General features: G+C 54.4%; 1 protein-coding gene across 1 annotated transcript; it reads left to right on the top strand.

Moving 5' to 3' along the window:
• Window positions 1–5,837: 5,837 nt before the first annotated feature.
• IRF2BP2 (interferon regulatory factor 2 binding protein 2) lies at window positions 5,838–10,982 on the top strand. The gene is made up of 3 exons (XM_086877790.1): window positions 5,838–7,011; window positions 7,272–8,183; window positions 10,331–10,982. The coding sequence occupies exons 1-2, from the start codon at window positions 5,982–5,984 to the stop codon at window positions 7,991–7,993; spliced, it is 1,752 nt and encodes a 583-aa protein (XP_086733916.1). The 5' UTR covers window positions 5,838–5,981; the 3' UTR covers window positions 7,994–8,183; window positions 10,331–10,982.
• The last annotated feature ends 3,040 nt before the right edge of the window (window positions 10,983–14,022 follow it).

Consider the following 14,022-nt stretch of genomic DNA (forward strand, 5'->3'; position numbering starts at 1 on the left):
GTTTGCTACCCAGTGTTCGGTAGCTATACAGTCCTAGGAATTGCTAGGGAACCAGAGAGGGAATCCATCTCCCCTTTTCTCTCCCCCGAGTCTTTTTGAACTATCTGATCCGTGTCAAGGCCAAACCCATCAGCACCTGTCCCCCCCAGAGCTCCCAGCCCCTCCAGGTGTCTGCACCCCGCAGGAAGGACAAGACAACCGCTGCCATGTGAGTAGAAAAATGGGATTGCAAAATGGCCGGCACTGCCTGGAAGCCTGGATACCAGCAGCCTCCCTTCAGCTGGGCTGCCTGCCCCACTGGTGGTGGTCCCCTCCTGCCCCAAACTGCGGGGCCACCAGCCATCAAGGCAGGGAGGCTTTTGGGACGGAGAGTTCTTCTGGCAGGCCCGAGAGGTGATTTGCCAGCTGGAGCTGTCAGCAAGCGCCAGTTTGCTGCTTCAGGGGGATGTTTGGGTAATGCAGGAACTCCCATGTTGGAAACAGCATTAATAGCCCTGGCCCACACTTCGAGAAGGTCTGGTCCTCGGTTTTGACTTCTGTTTTGTGTGAGGACCCTACTGCCAACTCCCAGAAGCAGGGAAAAAGCGTTTCCCAGCCTGAACTCCCCGGCCCATCTGAGAAAGCCTTTGGCACAGCCTCCTCGGGGCTCCTCTTTGTGCTTTGCTCAGGCACACCAGCACTTCCACAGATGCAGAGAGGGAAGCTCTGCCCCTCTGCAGCTACTCTGCAAGCTGCATCGACTCGGGGGACCGAAGCACAAATCACAGACAAGGAATACAACTATCCAGAAGCCTAAAAAGAAGGAGCTTTAAAGCCCTCTAATTTTTTCAACAGACGATCTGTTTCTGCTCTTATTTTGTAACATTTCCTGTGGAGTCCTCGCCCCTGTCCAATTTTCTGAGGGTATTTGGAAGGCTGTCGACTCCCGCACAGAAGGCAGGGAGCAGAGCCAGCGCGGTGTCACGGAGGGGTCACTGCTTCCTGGGCTTCCTGTTTATTTTGGGAAGGGGTCACCCGGCCAGCCGGCCGCTCTGCCTGCGCCCCGGGAAGCCCCCGGCCACCACATTCCTGCCCCCCTCGCCCGTGGCTGCAGACAATTGCTGACTGTGGCTCCAAGTGCAGAGCACCAAGGCGGGGTGTAAATGGGATAACCCGACATGCCTATTTACTCAGCCTGGGGATGAGGGGCGGAAGCTTTTCCACATCAATTGCCCTTTCTTCTGGTATTCTGGAAGTGTCTCTCTGAAGTTTTTCGTTCTCTTCGGAGGGTAGTAACCTCTGGATTTCTCAAGTATTTCCATGATCTTTTCCTTGCTGCTTTTTTTCTACTTCTACTTGAAAAGAGGGCATAAAGTCAAATGCGCTGTTAAAAACAGAAATGTCTCATTTTTTTGAAGAAAGCATGCAAATTTGTCTCCAAACTGCCTAGAGCAGAGCCCACCAATGGAGCAGAAGCTGTAGCACACAGGCTTTTGCTCCCAGTGCAAGTCCCGGGTAACTAGCCCTGCCCAAGCTGTCTGGAGCACAGCATTGGAGCAGGACAGCAGCATACATTCCATCTCCACATTTCGGGACATATCCCTGAACTAATGGTAAACGATTGTCCTGTTGCTGTTCCCTCTTCTAGGCAGGCTCTACTTAGATGCCTCGCAGCTCTTCAGAAGTTAACACCAAAGAGCAGCCATTCAATGCAGCTGTCTGCAGCTGTATTCAGTTAATAAAAGGCCCCATGTATGGGAAATAGCAGACGCTGAGTAGCTGCTCGAGTCCCTCTCAATTCTCTGGCATGTCTTGCCTCATACTGAGCTAGTGCAGTGACCTCTCTCCGGCCTCAGTGGAGTGTTTTTGTGCCAGTGGCTCCGTCAGCTTCTGCCATCAGCAGTCAGCTCCAGGCTGCAGGGCAGCCATCAGCACGCCACTGAGGAGCGGCTCTTGGGGAAGCATGCTCTCATCCTGCAAGCCTGTAAGTGCACACAGCTTTACATTCGTACTGATGCTCCAGTGAATAAAGTTATAACTGGTTGTAAGCATCTGCAGGATCAGTGGTTTCCCATGAGCCTGTCCAAAGCCTATTTCTGTCAACAAGCTGTGCCTGATGACACCTTCATTTGCATCAGCATCTTTTTTTTCCACCTGTAGCACTAGATTAAACATTGTTGACCCAGAATCACCTGCATCTTGACTAAATCCAAAACTTCAAGGACTATTCTCAGCCTCTCCTAAGTTCTGGGCGAGCAACCTCCATAATTCATTACGGATCAGTGAAGGAGAGGTGGTAGCATTCTTCAGCGTAATTGCCCTTCCTATCTTGGCTCTGGCCATTTTGATATTACCCTGCAGGACTTCTGCCACAACAGAAGGATGCAAATAAGAGCCGTGGAGGAAGCAGTGTGTATCTGCTGGAGAAGGGTATGAGACAGCCCTCAATCAGAAGGGAAAGAAGAATGCCAAGGGCAGAGGTGATCAAGTGTGGAGCACTGGTTTGGACACAGATGGAAGGGCAGGCCCCATGGGGGATAGGTATTTGGGTGAAGTGCAGGCTACGGATGCAGTTCTGGGGCAAGGGTCTGCATGCAATCACTGCTGCCAGTCCAGAGGATAGCTGGGAAAGGATATAAGACCCTGCAGGGAAGAAGTGAAACACAGCAAGATCTCAGTGTGGTTCACTGACAAAAGCAAAAAAACACACTGTAAGAAGGGGCATGGCATTGATGTGGGGGTGGCAAACAGAGTTCATCTCAAAGAGCTGCCCCGCTCCAACCTTTCCTCTCCCCTCCTTCCTTCACCCATGACAATGCACACACCAGAACGAGACAAAAGCCTTCCACACCGTGCTGGACCCACATCCATGCCTTGGTCAGCCCCAGATGTTCACAGCCCTGCACCCCATAAGCCATTGCCCTGCATTTGCTGCTCCTATCTATAGCCTTGGTGTGTTGCAGCAAGGGGCGTTTCGCAGGCACAAAGGGATGGTTTCTGTTTCAAAAAAGAGAAAAAAAGAACAAGAGACAAACGCATTATTTGTTCGATTCCTGTGCAGTTACTGCTGTAACAGTCAGCAGCTTTGAGGTATTTTTTTTTTGTGATTTGATACATAAACCACATTTCCTATGTAGCACTGCCACTATTTTTTTATCAGCTTTTTGACATTGAGCTTGGCAACATGATTTTGTTCTGGGTTTTTTTTTTTTTTTCCTTTTCCATCAGAATGAATTCAAAGACAGCAAATGCGGCAAAACCGGAATACTGCTCATCTTGGCTTTTCCATGCAGCTAGTTTTCATTAAAAATAAAGGAAAATAAATACAGATCACATTTTCTGTCCTGCAGTTAAAAGCCTGCCACAGCTCAAAGCTTTGCTTTCTTCTTACCCTGCAGCCTCGCTCAGCTAGCACTCCAGCTCTGCTCATGATCTGAAATGCGCAAACACAGTTTCTTGGCTTTCCACCAGTATATATAAATATATGTAATTTTTTTCCTTCGGAGAACCTGGAGGCTAAAGCAAGAGGGCAAAGGAGTACGTGACTAAAACATCCAAACTTCCTCTTTCATAAGCCATCACATGATGAAGTGCAATTACAATTCCTGCCTTGTCCCTGCCAATTGCAGGCGCATTGCCTCACCCGAGAAACCCGGTTTCTTCCCCCGCCCCGTGTGTGTGAGTGTATGTGTGGAGGCAGCGATCGCTGCAGCCGGCTTGGCGAGGCTCCAGCTTCGGGCTGGAGAAAGAGGGCAGTGGGTGGAAGACGAAAACAAAGATCTGTTTACTTAGCTTGCATGGATAAATCGTCTTTCCAGCCGGGGAGGGGAGGAGGGAAGAGAAACAGCTTTAAAGGACTTTGATGCAATGTGAAAGGAGGGCTGCTCGGGAAGAGCGAGCCCATGTTAACCCTTGGCTCTCCGGGAGGGAGCACGTCGGGGCCACGGCAGGGCTGCCCCCCTTCTCCTCGCTCCTGCCCACCGGCCCCGGCCGCCGCAGGGCTGCTACGACCTGCGAAGGGCTCCGGGGTGGCTCCCGGGCTAGCGGCCCTGGCCTCCGCAACGACGTGCGGGGCTGGGCTGGGGGCCGGGGCCGCTTTTATTTCGCGTACGAACTGCCCGGCGCCTCCAGGGCGCCCAGCCGGCCGTGCAGCTGCGAAGTCACCCAACCTGGCCCAGGGGCCGGCGCTGCACGCCAGGACGAGGAGGCCGGGGCAGGGTGAAGCAGTCCCGGGGCGGCCGCGACACCCAGTCCCCGGCCCCGGCGGGCGGCGCGGCGGCGAGCGCGGGGCGGGAGGGGCGCCGCTCTGCCCCGCTGTGTCCCCCGCTGTGTCCCCCGGTGTGTCCCCCGCTGTGTCCCCCGGTGTCCCCCCGGTGTCAGCCCGGCCGAGCGAGAGCGGCGGCGCTGGTGGCGGGGCCAGCCCCGCAGCGCCGTCGGGCGGTCCCCAGCCGCGGGGAGGCACCTCCCGGCGGCGGCGACGGACGTCAGAGCTTCCCCGGCCCCGGCCGGCCCCCGCCTCCCGCCCTCCCTCCCCCGTAACCTACATAACGCCGTGGGAAGGGCGGCTGGAGCGCGGCTGTGGGGGGGAGCGGCCTCCGCCTTGCTCACCCTGCACGGGCAAAGGCTGCAGCCGCCCGAACGTGCGGGGATGCGCCCGGCGAGGGGTTGCTTCACCTCCCGTGGCAAACGAGGAGAGCGAACAGCCTCCCTTGCCCCCATCCTGCGTTTCAGTGAGGATGCAGGTGGCGGATGAGCGATGGAAAGGGGGTCGGGGAAACAGGTTTTTCTTTTTTGGGAACGAGACGGCGTGTGCTTAGTCTGTGTGAATTTCGCTAATCTGCATTAGAGAACTGCTGGTTTGTGGTTTAAAATGACAGGAAATCTAGAACGTCCTATTTCCTGTGCACAATGACAACAGTTAAGAGAAAAAAACAAAAAAAAAAAAAGTAAAAAAAAAAAAAAAAAGTGGGTAATCGTTGTATCTATTTCTAATGGTGCCTCCTGCTCCGGCGGGGAGAACAAAGCCGAGTGCTGCTCGGGGGGGGCGCCGGCCCCTTCCCGGAGGTGGCGATGGCCGGCCGGGCGGGAGGGACCCCAAGGTCACAGGGCGAGCGGGGCGGGGGGCAGGAGGGGGGACACTGAGCCCCGCACTGCGGGAGGCGCCCCCGCGCACCGCTGCGCCCACGGGTGGGGGGGTTTCGGCAAAGCCCCTCGGCGCTGAGGGAAACAGTAATACACCCAACAATAATAAAAATAAAACCAGAAAAGAAGGAGGGAGCTGCAGGGCACACCCCCGCCCCTCGCCTTGTCCCTCTCCGCTCCCACAGCCCTCCCCAGGGGCGAGACGGGGCGGGGGCGCGGCGGCCCCCCGGCGGCAGGAGGAACCCCCGGTGCCGGTGCCGGTGGCGGGGGCGCGGGCAGGGGCCGGGGCTGGGATCGCGGCGGCGGCGGCGGCGGCGGCGGCGGGGCGGGGGCGCCCATCGCGCAGGCGCGGCCGGCACTGTCGAAGAATCGAAGCGGCGGCGCGCAGAGGCGGCGGTGGCGGCTGGAGCCCGGCACGGCACGGCGCCGCCGCCAGCCCCGGCCCCGGCCCCGGCCCCCGTGGCAGTCCCCGCCCCGTCCGCCCCGCCGCGCCGCGCCGGCCTTCGCCGCCCCGCGCCGCCCCGTAGTAGCCAGAGAGCGGGGGAGCCGTGCGGGCGGCAGCGGCCGCAGCCCTGCGCCAGCCGCGCGGCGGAGATGCGCGTCCCCGCCGCCCTGTGAGCGCCGCCGGCGGAGACGGCGAAGGGAGCGGCGTTCCCCGCAGCGGCTCTGCCTGCCGGGGCGCCCGCCGCGCCCCGCTCCAGCGCACGGAAGAGGAAGGCGAGGGGGAGGGGGCCCGGCGGACGGTCCCGCTGCGGCCGCGGCTCCCGAGCCTGCCCGTCGGGACTCCGGTGACGAGGGGCGGAGGAGGCAGCGGCCGGAGCCGGAGCGGGGGGCGCTCGCCGCTGCCCCGGGGCCGGGACATGTCGTCGGCGGCGGTGGCGGCTGCTTCCCGCAGGCAGTCGTGCTACCTGTGCGATCTGCCCCGCATGCCCTGGGCCATGATCTGGGACTTCACCGAGCCCGTCTGCCGGGGCTGCGTCAACTACGAGGGCGCCGACCGCGTGGAGTTCGTCATCGACACGGCGCGGCAGCTGAAGCGGGCGCACGGCTGCTTCCCCGAGGGCCGGGCCCCGCCACCGCCCCACGCCAAGCAGCCTCCGCTCTCCGCCAAGGAGCTCCTGGCGCAGCAGCAGCAGCTCGGCCACCCTTCGGCGGCGGAGGCGGCGGCGCGGCCCCCGCCGCAGCCCCTGGAGCGCTACTCGCTGGCGGCCGAGCGGCCGCCGCCCCGCCTGGGCGCCGAGTACGGCGGCGGCCGGCAGGTCAACGGGATCCTGGTGCCCAATGGCTTCCCCAAGCCCGAGGAGCCGCCGGAGCTCAACCGGCAGAGCCCGAACCCTCGGCGGACGCACGCCGTGCCGCCCACCCTGGTGCCGCTGGTGAACGGCGCCGGGCTCCCCGCCGCCATCGGCGGTCTGGGCAGCCGCGCCGCCGCCGCGGCCGCCGCCTCGCTGGCCGCCATCTCCGCCGCGCCCGCCCCGATGGCCGTGCCCGTGGCCCAGCAGCCGGCGGCGGCGGCGCAGGCGGCGGGGCAGTCGGCGGGGCAGCCGGGAGAGCTGGGGCACAAGCGCCCCGGCTCCGTCTCCTCCTCCTCCTCGGGTGGCGGCGGCGGCGCGGCGGGGGAGCACGACGGCGGCGCCAAGGAGAAGCGGGGCTCCGCCGAGAGCCTGCCGGCGGCGGCGGCGGCGGAGCTGGCCGCGGAGGGCAAGGGCCGGCCGAGCGCCGAGCAGGAGTGGCTGGCCAAGCCCAAGACAGTGCGGGACACGCTGCTGGCCCTGCACCAGCACGGGGGCCACGCCGTGGCCCCCTTCGACAGCAAATTCAAGAAGGAGCCGGGCATGGCGGGCGGCAGGCTGCTGGGCTACGAGACCAATGGCTCCGTGGCCAAGCCAGGTGAGGAGCCGGGAACCGGGGGGCGGCGGGCAGGGCAGGGCAGGGCAGGGCAGGGGGCGACGGGGCGGGAGGGAGGGGAGGCTCTCCAGGGATGCGGGGCGGAGGATGCCGGGCGGTTTGGGCGTGCGGGGCGGCGGCCCGGCCGGCCGGGTGGCCGGGGGGTGGCCGAGGCCAGCCCTTTCCGCGGTTGTGCGTTCCGTGCGTTGTGACCGCGCTGCCTTCTCACCCTCCTCCTTCCCCCCCCACCTCTGCCTCTGCAGGGGCCCGGGCCGCCCGGAAGAGGAAGCCTTCTCCCGAGCCGGAGGGCGAGGCTGGACCCCCGAAGATCAACGGGGAGGTGCAGCCCTGGCTGCCCACCTCGTCGGAAGGGATGAAGCTGCCGCTGACGGCCACCCCCTTCATGTCGCCCCCGCCGCCCACCGCCTCGCCCCACTCCAACCGGACCACGCCGCCCGAGGCGGCACAGAACGGCCAGTCCCCCATGGCCGCCCTCATTCTGGTGGCGGACAATGCCGGGGGCAACCACGCCTCCAAAGACGCCAACCAGGTCCACTCCACCACGCGGAGGAACAGCAGCAGCCCCCCTTCGCCGTCCGCCATGAACCAAAGAAGGCTGGGCCCCGGCAGGGAGGTGCCGGGCCAGGGGGCCAACGCGGCGGCGGCGGGCGGCTTGGAGCCCGTCCATCCCGCCAGCCTGCCGGACTCGTCCCTCGCCGCCAGCGTCCCGTTGTGTTGTACCCTCTGCCACGAGCGCCTGGAAGACACCCACTTCGTGCAGTGCCCCTCCGTCCCCTCCCACAAGTTCTGCTTCCCCTGCTCCCGGCAGAGCATCAAGCAGCAGGGAGCCAGCGGGGAGGTGTATTGCCCCAGCGGGGAGAAGTGTCCCCTGGTCGGCTCCAACGTCCCCTGGGCCTTCATGCAAGGGGAGATCGCCACCATCCTGGCCGGAGATGTGAAAGTGAAAAAGGAGAGGGACTCGTGACTCGCCTGCGCTCGCCGCCCGATGTCACCTTGAACTCGAACTGCTCGAATTCTGTATATATCTATAAATATATATATATAAATATATATATATATCTCCAAGACAAGGGAAATGTAGACTTCATAAACATGGCTGTATAATTTTGATTTTTTTGAATACATTGTGTTTCTATATTTTTTGAAGACAAAAGGTATGTACTTATTATAAAGGCATTTCTTCTAATTCTTCTCTTTTTTTTTTTTTTCTGTTTAGTTTTTTCTTTTTTTCCCTTTTGTTATAGCAACTATTTGTTGTGCTTCCCTGGTGACAGTTACTGTTCAATGTAGGCTGTGACTTGCGCTGCTTTTTTTAGAGAGCACTTGGCAAACCAGAAATGCTTCTAGCTGTATTTGTATGCACTTGTTTCTTCTGTTTTTTCTTTTCTTTTCTTTTTTTTTTTTTTTTTTTTTTTTAAATGCCAAATACACTTTCTGACATTGTAAAGATTGCCTTACTGTCTGTGATTCCTTATTCCTGGCCCCTGTCCTGTAGAGCTGGTTGCATGCAGGCTTGGTCTGAGGCAGTTGGGGATAAGAGTGGCTAGCCAAGGCAGGCATGCCCTTCGCCATCTCGCTGGCCAGGCGAGCTTAGGGAGCAGGAGGGCTTTCTCCCAGAAGCGTGTGGCTCGGGTTGCAATGGAAGATCCTCCAGATCCAGTCCCAAATTGCTCAGTTTTTCAAGGGATGTTGCCACCAGAGTAGGATGTGGAGAGGTGTCCAAGAGGCGCTGTTGAGTTAGGGATTTCTGGGTTTGTTTGTTTTTGGTTTGGTGTTTTGTTTTGTTTTTTAAGGCAAAGTTGACCGCAGTTCTCGTGATCAGTTGTAAGATTACAAAACTGCATTTATTCACCAATTGCATACCATAACGTGGAATTCTGATAACGAACTTGGTTACGTGATTGGCGAAGGTGCCAATGTAGCACTGCCATTTCTGAAGGTCTTCAGTGTCACTTGTGGGGCTTTTGTGTCTTTGGACAAAGCTGGGGATGTGGGGAAGAGACTTTATTTTATTTTACTTTAATTTTCAGATAGTGCATATGGATCTTGATTTTGCTTACCAGTCACCTCTAGTGCTGTTGCTATTGTTACTATCGCTGACCCGGTATTTCCAAGTAGTGGCAGGTACGGTGTGGTACAGTGACAGCAGTGACTGAGGCTCTGCCAAATTGCCCGCGGGCATATCAGTGACAGCCCAAATGTGGGTGGAGGAAACCTGTAATTTCCTTATTACGTTTGCTTGAAACAAACCTACTGCTATTCTTTGAAAATGAAAATATAAACTGGTTGAAATGAAAGCAATGAGGGCTGCACATAATGGCCCTGGCCCTGCCTTTTAAGCTACTTTGGAGAACTCTTTTGTAAAGCCACTTCTTTTGATCACGCTTCTGCATCACCAAGCAGACTTCTAAAATCAATAAACCATTGGTTACTAGAAATAGTTCAAGTCTTATAGTGATGTTTTTGTGCTGTTTATAGTTCATTGGCAACGCTGCAGCTGTCCAAGCCCTTCTGTCGAGGTGTTTATAACTCGGTTATATGCGGTTGTTTCTGAGCAAAAGGGTGGCGAGGTCGTCCCTTCCCAGGGACCAGCTAATAAACACTTCCAGTGTCAGAAGAGGAGGAGGAAAAATCTGTTCAGCCAACTATAAAATTGAAGATTTTTGGGTGCTTTTTAGTCAACTGTTCTTACTGTGATAATGTTCAAACTGCAATTTAATGCAGAGTAGTTTTTTTTTTGTTTTTTTTGAAGACTACTTTTTTTTTTTTAAAAAAAGAAATGGTCATTATTAGTATTTGAAGATCAGAACTGCACATGCACAGTAATTTTCTATGAAGTGTTTAATGAGCACACCCACTACATTGTGTTCCATATTACAGGTCAATGTAATATTAGATAAGACTTGCATGATAAACAAATTCATTGAGTCAATATTACGCTTTAAAACTTATAGTCAAGATTGGTGTCTTATGTAAACACATTTAGCCAATTTGAAGAAAACGCACATTATATATATATACCTATATATATACCTATATATAAAAAAATGCCAACTGTAAAGGATTCTTTGGAACCACTATGATCTGTGTAAATGTGTATTTAGGCACTTTATTAAAAAAAAAAAAAAATGGAATTTGAGCTGATAGATGGTAACAAGTTCTTCAAAGTTGCTTGGCATAATACCTTACATGGGATGAAGTTCATGTTTTTGATTGAGGTGGTATCCCCATGCTAAAAAAAAGAATCACAACTGAATTCCAAAGCCTGCCTAAAAAGAGTCCCCCCCTTTTGTGTCATCAGGTGTCCCAGCTGTGAGCGTGCCGAGGGTGAGACCTGCTCCTGACAAAGTACTCCCTTGTTTTGGGGCCGAGGGACATTGGTGTAGGGAAGCACGCCTTCCTCCTCCTCCTGCCAGCCGTTCCCTCCTGCAGCTCTGTGACTCTTGGAGAGGATGGAAACTCCCCGGCCGGTGATGCCAGGCAGTGGCCCAGAAACAACATAGATGGAAAAGAAATGGCACACGGTGGCTATGCTCACTCAGCTGACTGTGAGCCCCCAGTCAAGTCTAATCTCCACCATAAAACTTCAGAACTGCAAAAGAAAAACAAAAACCCCACAAAAAAAAAACCCCAACAACAACAACAACAATATGACAAAAAAAAAGAAAAAAAGAAAAAAAGAATTAAAAAAAAAATTGAGGCTGTTCATACATAGCTCATTTTTCTCACATTGAATGTTCCTTTTTCCTTTTGGTTGCTTTGCTCAATTACAATAATGCTCCAGTGGATTCTCCCTTTATTACTACCTGGGCTACAAGCTTTTTTCTTTTTTTTTTTTTCCTATTATTTTGAAGTGCTTTAGCTGCAACAGTGCTACTGTTAATATTCCTTTTTAAACTTTTTAGAAGGTGATACTGTAACTTGTGTAGTATTAAAAGTGTTTTAATGAAGAATGTGTGGTTATTATTTTTTTTTTCCAACCCACTTCCATTATTTTTTTTTTTTTTCAAAGATGTTTTTTCCTGGCAGTCCAACTGCCCTGTGCTTTTGTTGATAGCTGCTGAACTAACCTTCTGCCAGTTTGGCATTTTATGTTTTGTTTTTTGTTTTTTTTTTTCTTCTGACACAAAGCATAACAAAATTAGGAACTTTAAATACTTACTGCATTTTTTTGTATATAAAAGAAAAGAAAAGAAGAAAGAAAGCTTGAAAAAGCTGTAGTTGTACAATATTATTTTTAATTTTTTTTTAAATCCTGGCATTTATTTGTAAACAGACAGCAGTGTAGGACAAGAAGGGATGCATGGAGCTGGTGGGTGCTGCCCTGTGCCTGGGTCCCAGGGGGTGGGAAAGGTGCCACACAAGGGAGGCATTGACCGCCTTTGCAGTGGCCTCAGAAAACCTGGTATGTTTGGGAGCTCTCTTTTTAGACGTGCTGTAAACCAGGCCATGGCAACCGCGTGTTTTTATGAACTAGCACTTAGGCAAAGGGTATAAATACATTTGAGAGTGCTCTCTAGTGGCTTGTTATGTCAACAGAGCCCCTGGATCCTTTCCTTCTGCACCCGGGCCAAGCGCTGCTTGCCTGCCTGTCCAGCTGGCAGGGCGGTGGCTCTCGGTGGCACAGGATGACATGCTGCTCTGGGGACACCCAGCCACCCGCCCACCTGCAGTGGGGCACCTGCCCTGCTGCTTGCACCCACTCCATGAGTCCAGCCTGCCCCCATGTGCAGCTACAGCACCAACACCAACACAGCATCTCCTCAGGAGAGAGGAGAAAACACTGGACCGTGTGGGAATTGATGGCACCAGGGGTGGCTGAGCTGTTTGGAGCCTTGACTCCTCTGCTTCACTCCAACAGGGCTATGTCCAGTCATTAGACTTGAAAAGGCATTTCATGTTCGTCCTCCTTGAGTACTTGCATTCAGGTAGCTGCAACTGCATCTTTTGGAAAATAATTGAAAAATCCCAAACTCAACCAGCACCTTTCCTTAAGTGGAGTCTGGTCTCTACAGACAGTGTAGGCCCAGCCCAGTATAAGCTACCTCCAGTATATGCTAGAGAAGGAAGGAAAGGAAGGGAGGAAGGGAGGAAAGAAAAGAAAGAAGAGAAAGAAAAAGAAGAGAAAGAAAGTTAAAAGCAAGACTGATTTTTTTTCCCCCTGTTAAAACAGGAGGTGGGCTTGGGCAGTGTATGGATGCACTTCCTGCAGTAGGTGCATTGCAGCCGGTGGCCCTTGCCATCTGCCAGGCATGGCCATGGAACACCAGCTGCCCTGCCCTTACCCCTAGTAGGCCACCAGGATTCTGGAGCCATCCTCCTTCCCCTGCCCTTTGTTCCCAGGAGCAGACGCCTTTCTTCTGCCAGGCCCAAGGTCAGGCAGTGCTAGAAGCAGATGAATGAAATGTGTGCTTATGCACTTCATCACCCAGAGCTGCTGCTCTGCTCCAGAGGTAACTCTTTCACTGCCTCTGGACAGCCTCTGGAGCATGCCATGCGCTTTGTGCACTAAGTGTGGGGTTCAAATTCTGATCATGGAACTCCCTGAGAGGCTGAAGTCTCCCTCCTGGGAAAGAAGGCATGCTGACATCTCCCATAGAGAGCTCCCAAGAGCATGTTAGTGCCCATATGGCTGTCTTGCTGGCTGGCATAGGTGCACTGAAGATGGGGTGACAGCTCTGCAGGTATTTTTAGACACCACCTAACTTTGCTTTTCTTTCTGCCACTCCAGAGCCAGTTTTGTGGAGACTGCAATAGATGAGTACATGCTAAACCCCAAAATGTTACATCGAGTTGAAGCCCCATACGAAACAAACTTACAGAGAAACTAGAAGTGCTTGTAGAAGCTTCTCATAGGTGTTTCTTCATCTCATCACCTCTGACTCGGCAAACACCTCAAGAAACATCCCATTAGCTCTCATCTCCAGCAGCCCAGGGCCAGGTGTGAGAACCTGCCCTGCTGGCACAGCACCTGGCCATACCCCTATCTCAGGGTCCCTTTGTCTGCCCCCAGCCTGCTGCCTCCTGCCCTGGTGGTCCTCAGCTGTGGGAGTCCTCACATGGTGGTCCTCAGCCCCCATCCCATCCTGGGGTGCCCTTCTGGCTGGGGGGGTTGTGGCTTCCCTGAGAAATAAATCTTGGGGAGCCTCCAATTTGGAGGCACCTATGAGGTGTACAAGGCCAGGTTAGATGGGGCTCTGAGCAACCTGATCTAATGGAAAATGTCCCTGCCCACAGCAGGGGTGTTGAAACTAGGTGGCCCTCAAGGTCCCCTTTCAACCCAAACCATTCTCTATGATTTTCAGCTGCTGCCTCTGAGAAGGAGGGCATTCACTCTTCACTGCAAAAATGCCAAGTCTGCATTGTCTTTTACCCTTTTTCACTATAAAACACTTATTTCCCCCACCCACTGCCAGCCCAGAGAAGCCTCATGCTGTTTTGTTCTTTTCTTTTTAGCAACCCTTTAAAAACAACCGGGAGATAAGTACCCAGAGGTGGAAAGGGTTGTTGGGTCACCAGGCTGCAGCTGCAGCAAGTCCACCTGTTCCCACACAGCTGGGCAGGAGTGGGGCTGGAGGGAAGGATGCACATGGGGGGCTTTGGGGGACCCCCAGCTGCAATGGGAGCCTCACCCTGCCACCCGCTCAGCCAAGGGCACGAGAAAGCAACTGGACCTTCCCCTTCTTCCTCACATGGTTTTGGGCCTTTCTCCTTTTTGCATATTTGTGAGCTGAAGGAGGTCTGATTTTTTTATTTTTTTTTATTTATTTTTTTTTTAATCTCTTTTTTTGGCAGGGGTGATTTGAGTAGACACCCTTAATTTTTTTTCAGCCAGAAATCCATGTTTTCTCCAATAATTTTCTAACCCTTTTTTATAGGTATGTCATATTCTCCAGCTGTATGTAGAAAGGGACTTACAGATATTAGACAAAAACTGCAAAACAGAATGGGACATTAAATTTTGTCCAGACTACTAACAAGTTTTGTTTTTAT

This window comes from Cyanistes caeruleus, chromosome 2, assembly GCF_971803275.1.
Source record: "Cyanistes caeruleus chromosome 2, bCyaCae1.hap1.1, whole genome shotgun sequence".
Classification (NCBI taxonomy): Eukaryota; Metazoa; Chordata; class Aves; order Passeriformes; family Paridae; genus Cyanistes; species Cyanistes caeruleus.

What these genes read in the sequence shown, in the direction of transcription:
- IRF2BP2 (XM_086877790.1), top strand. Translation starts at nt 5,982, where the DNA reads ATGTCGTCGGCGGCGGTGGCGGCTGCTTCCCGCAGGCAGTCGTGCTAC. An exon ending in TGGCTCCGTGGCCAAGCCAG is followed by an intron (nt 7,012 to 7,271) that starts GTGAGGAGCCGG and finishes CTGCCTCTGCAG; the next exon opens with GGGCCCGGGCCGCCCGGAAG.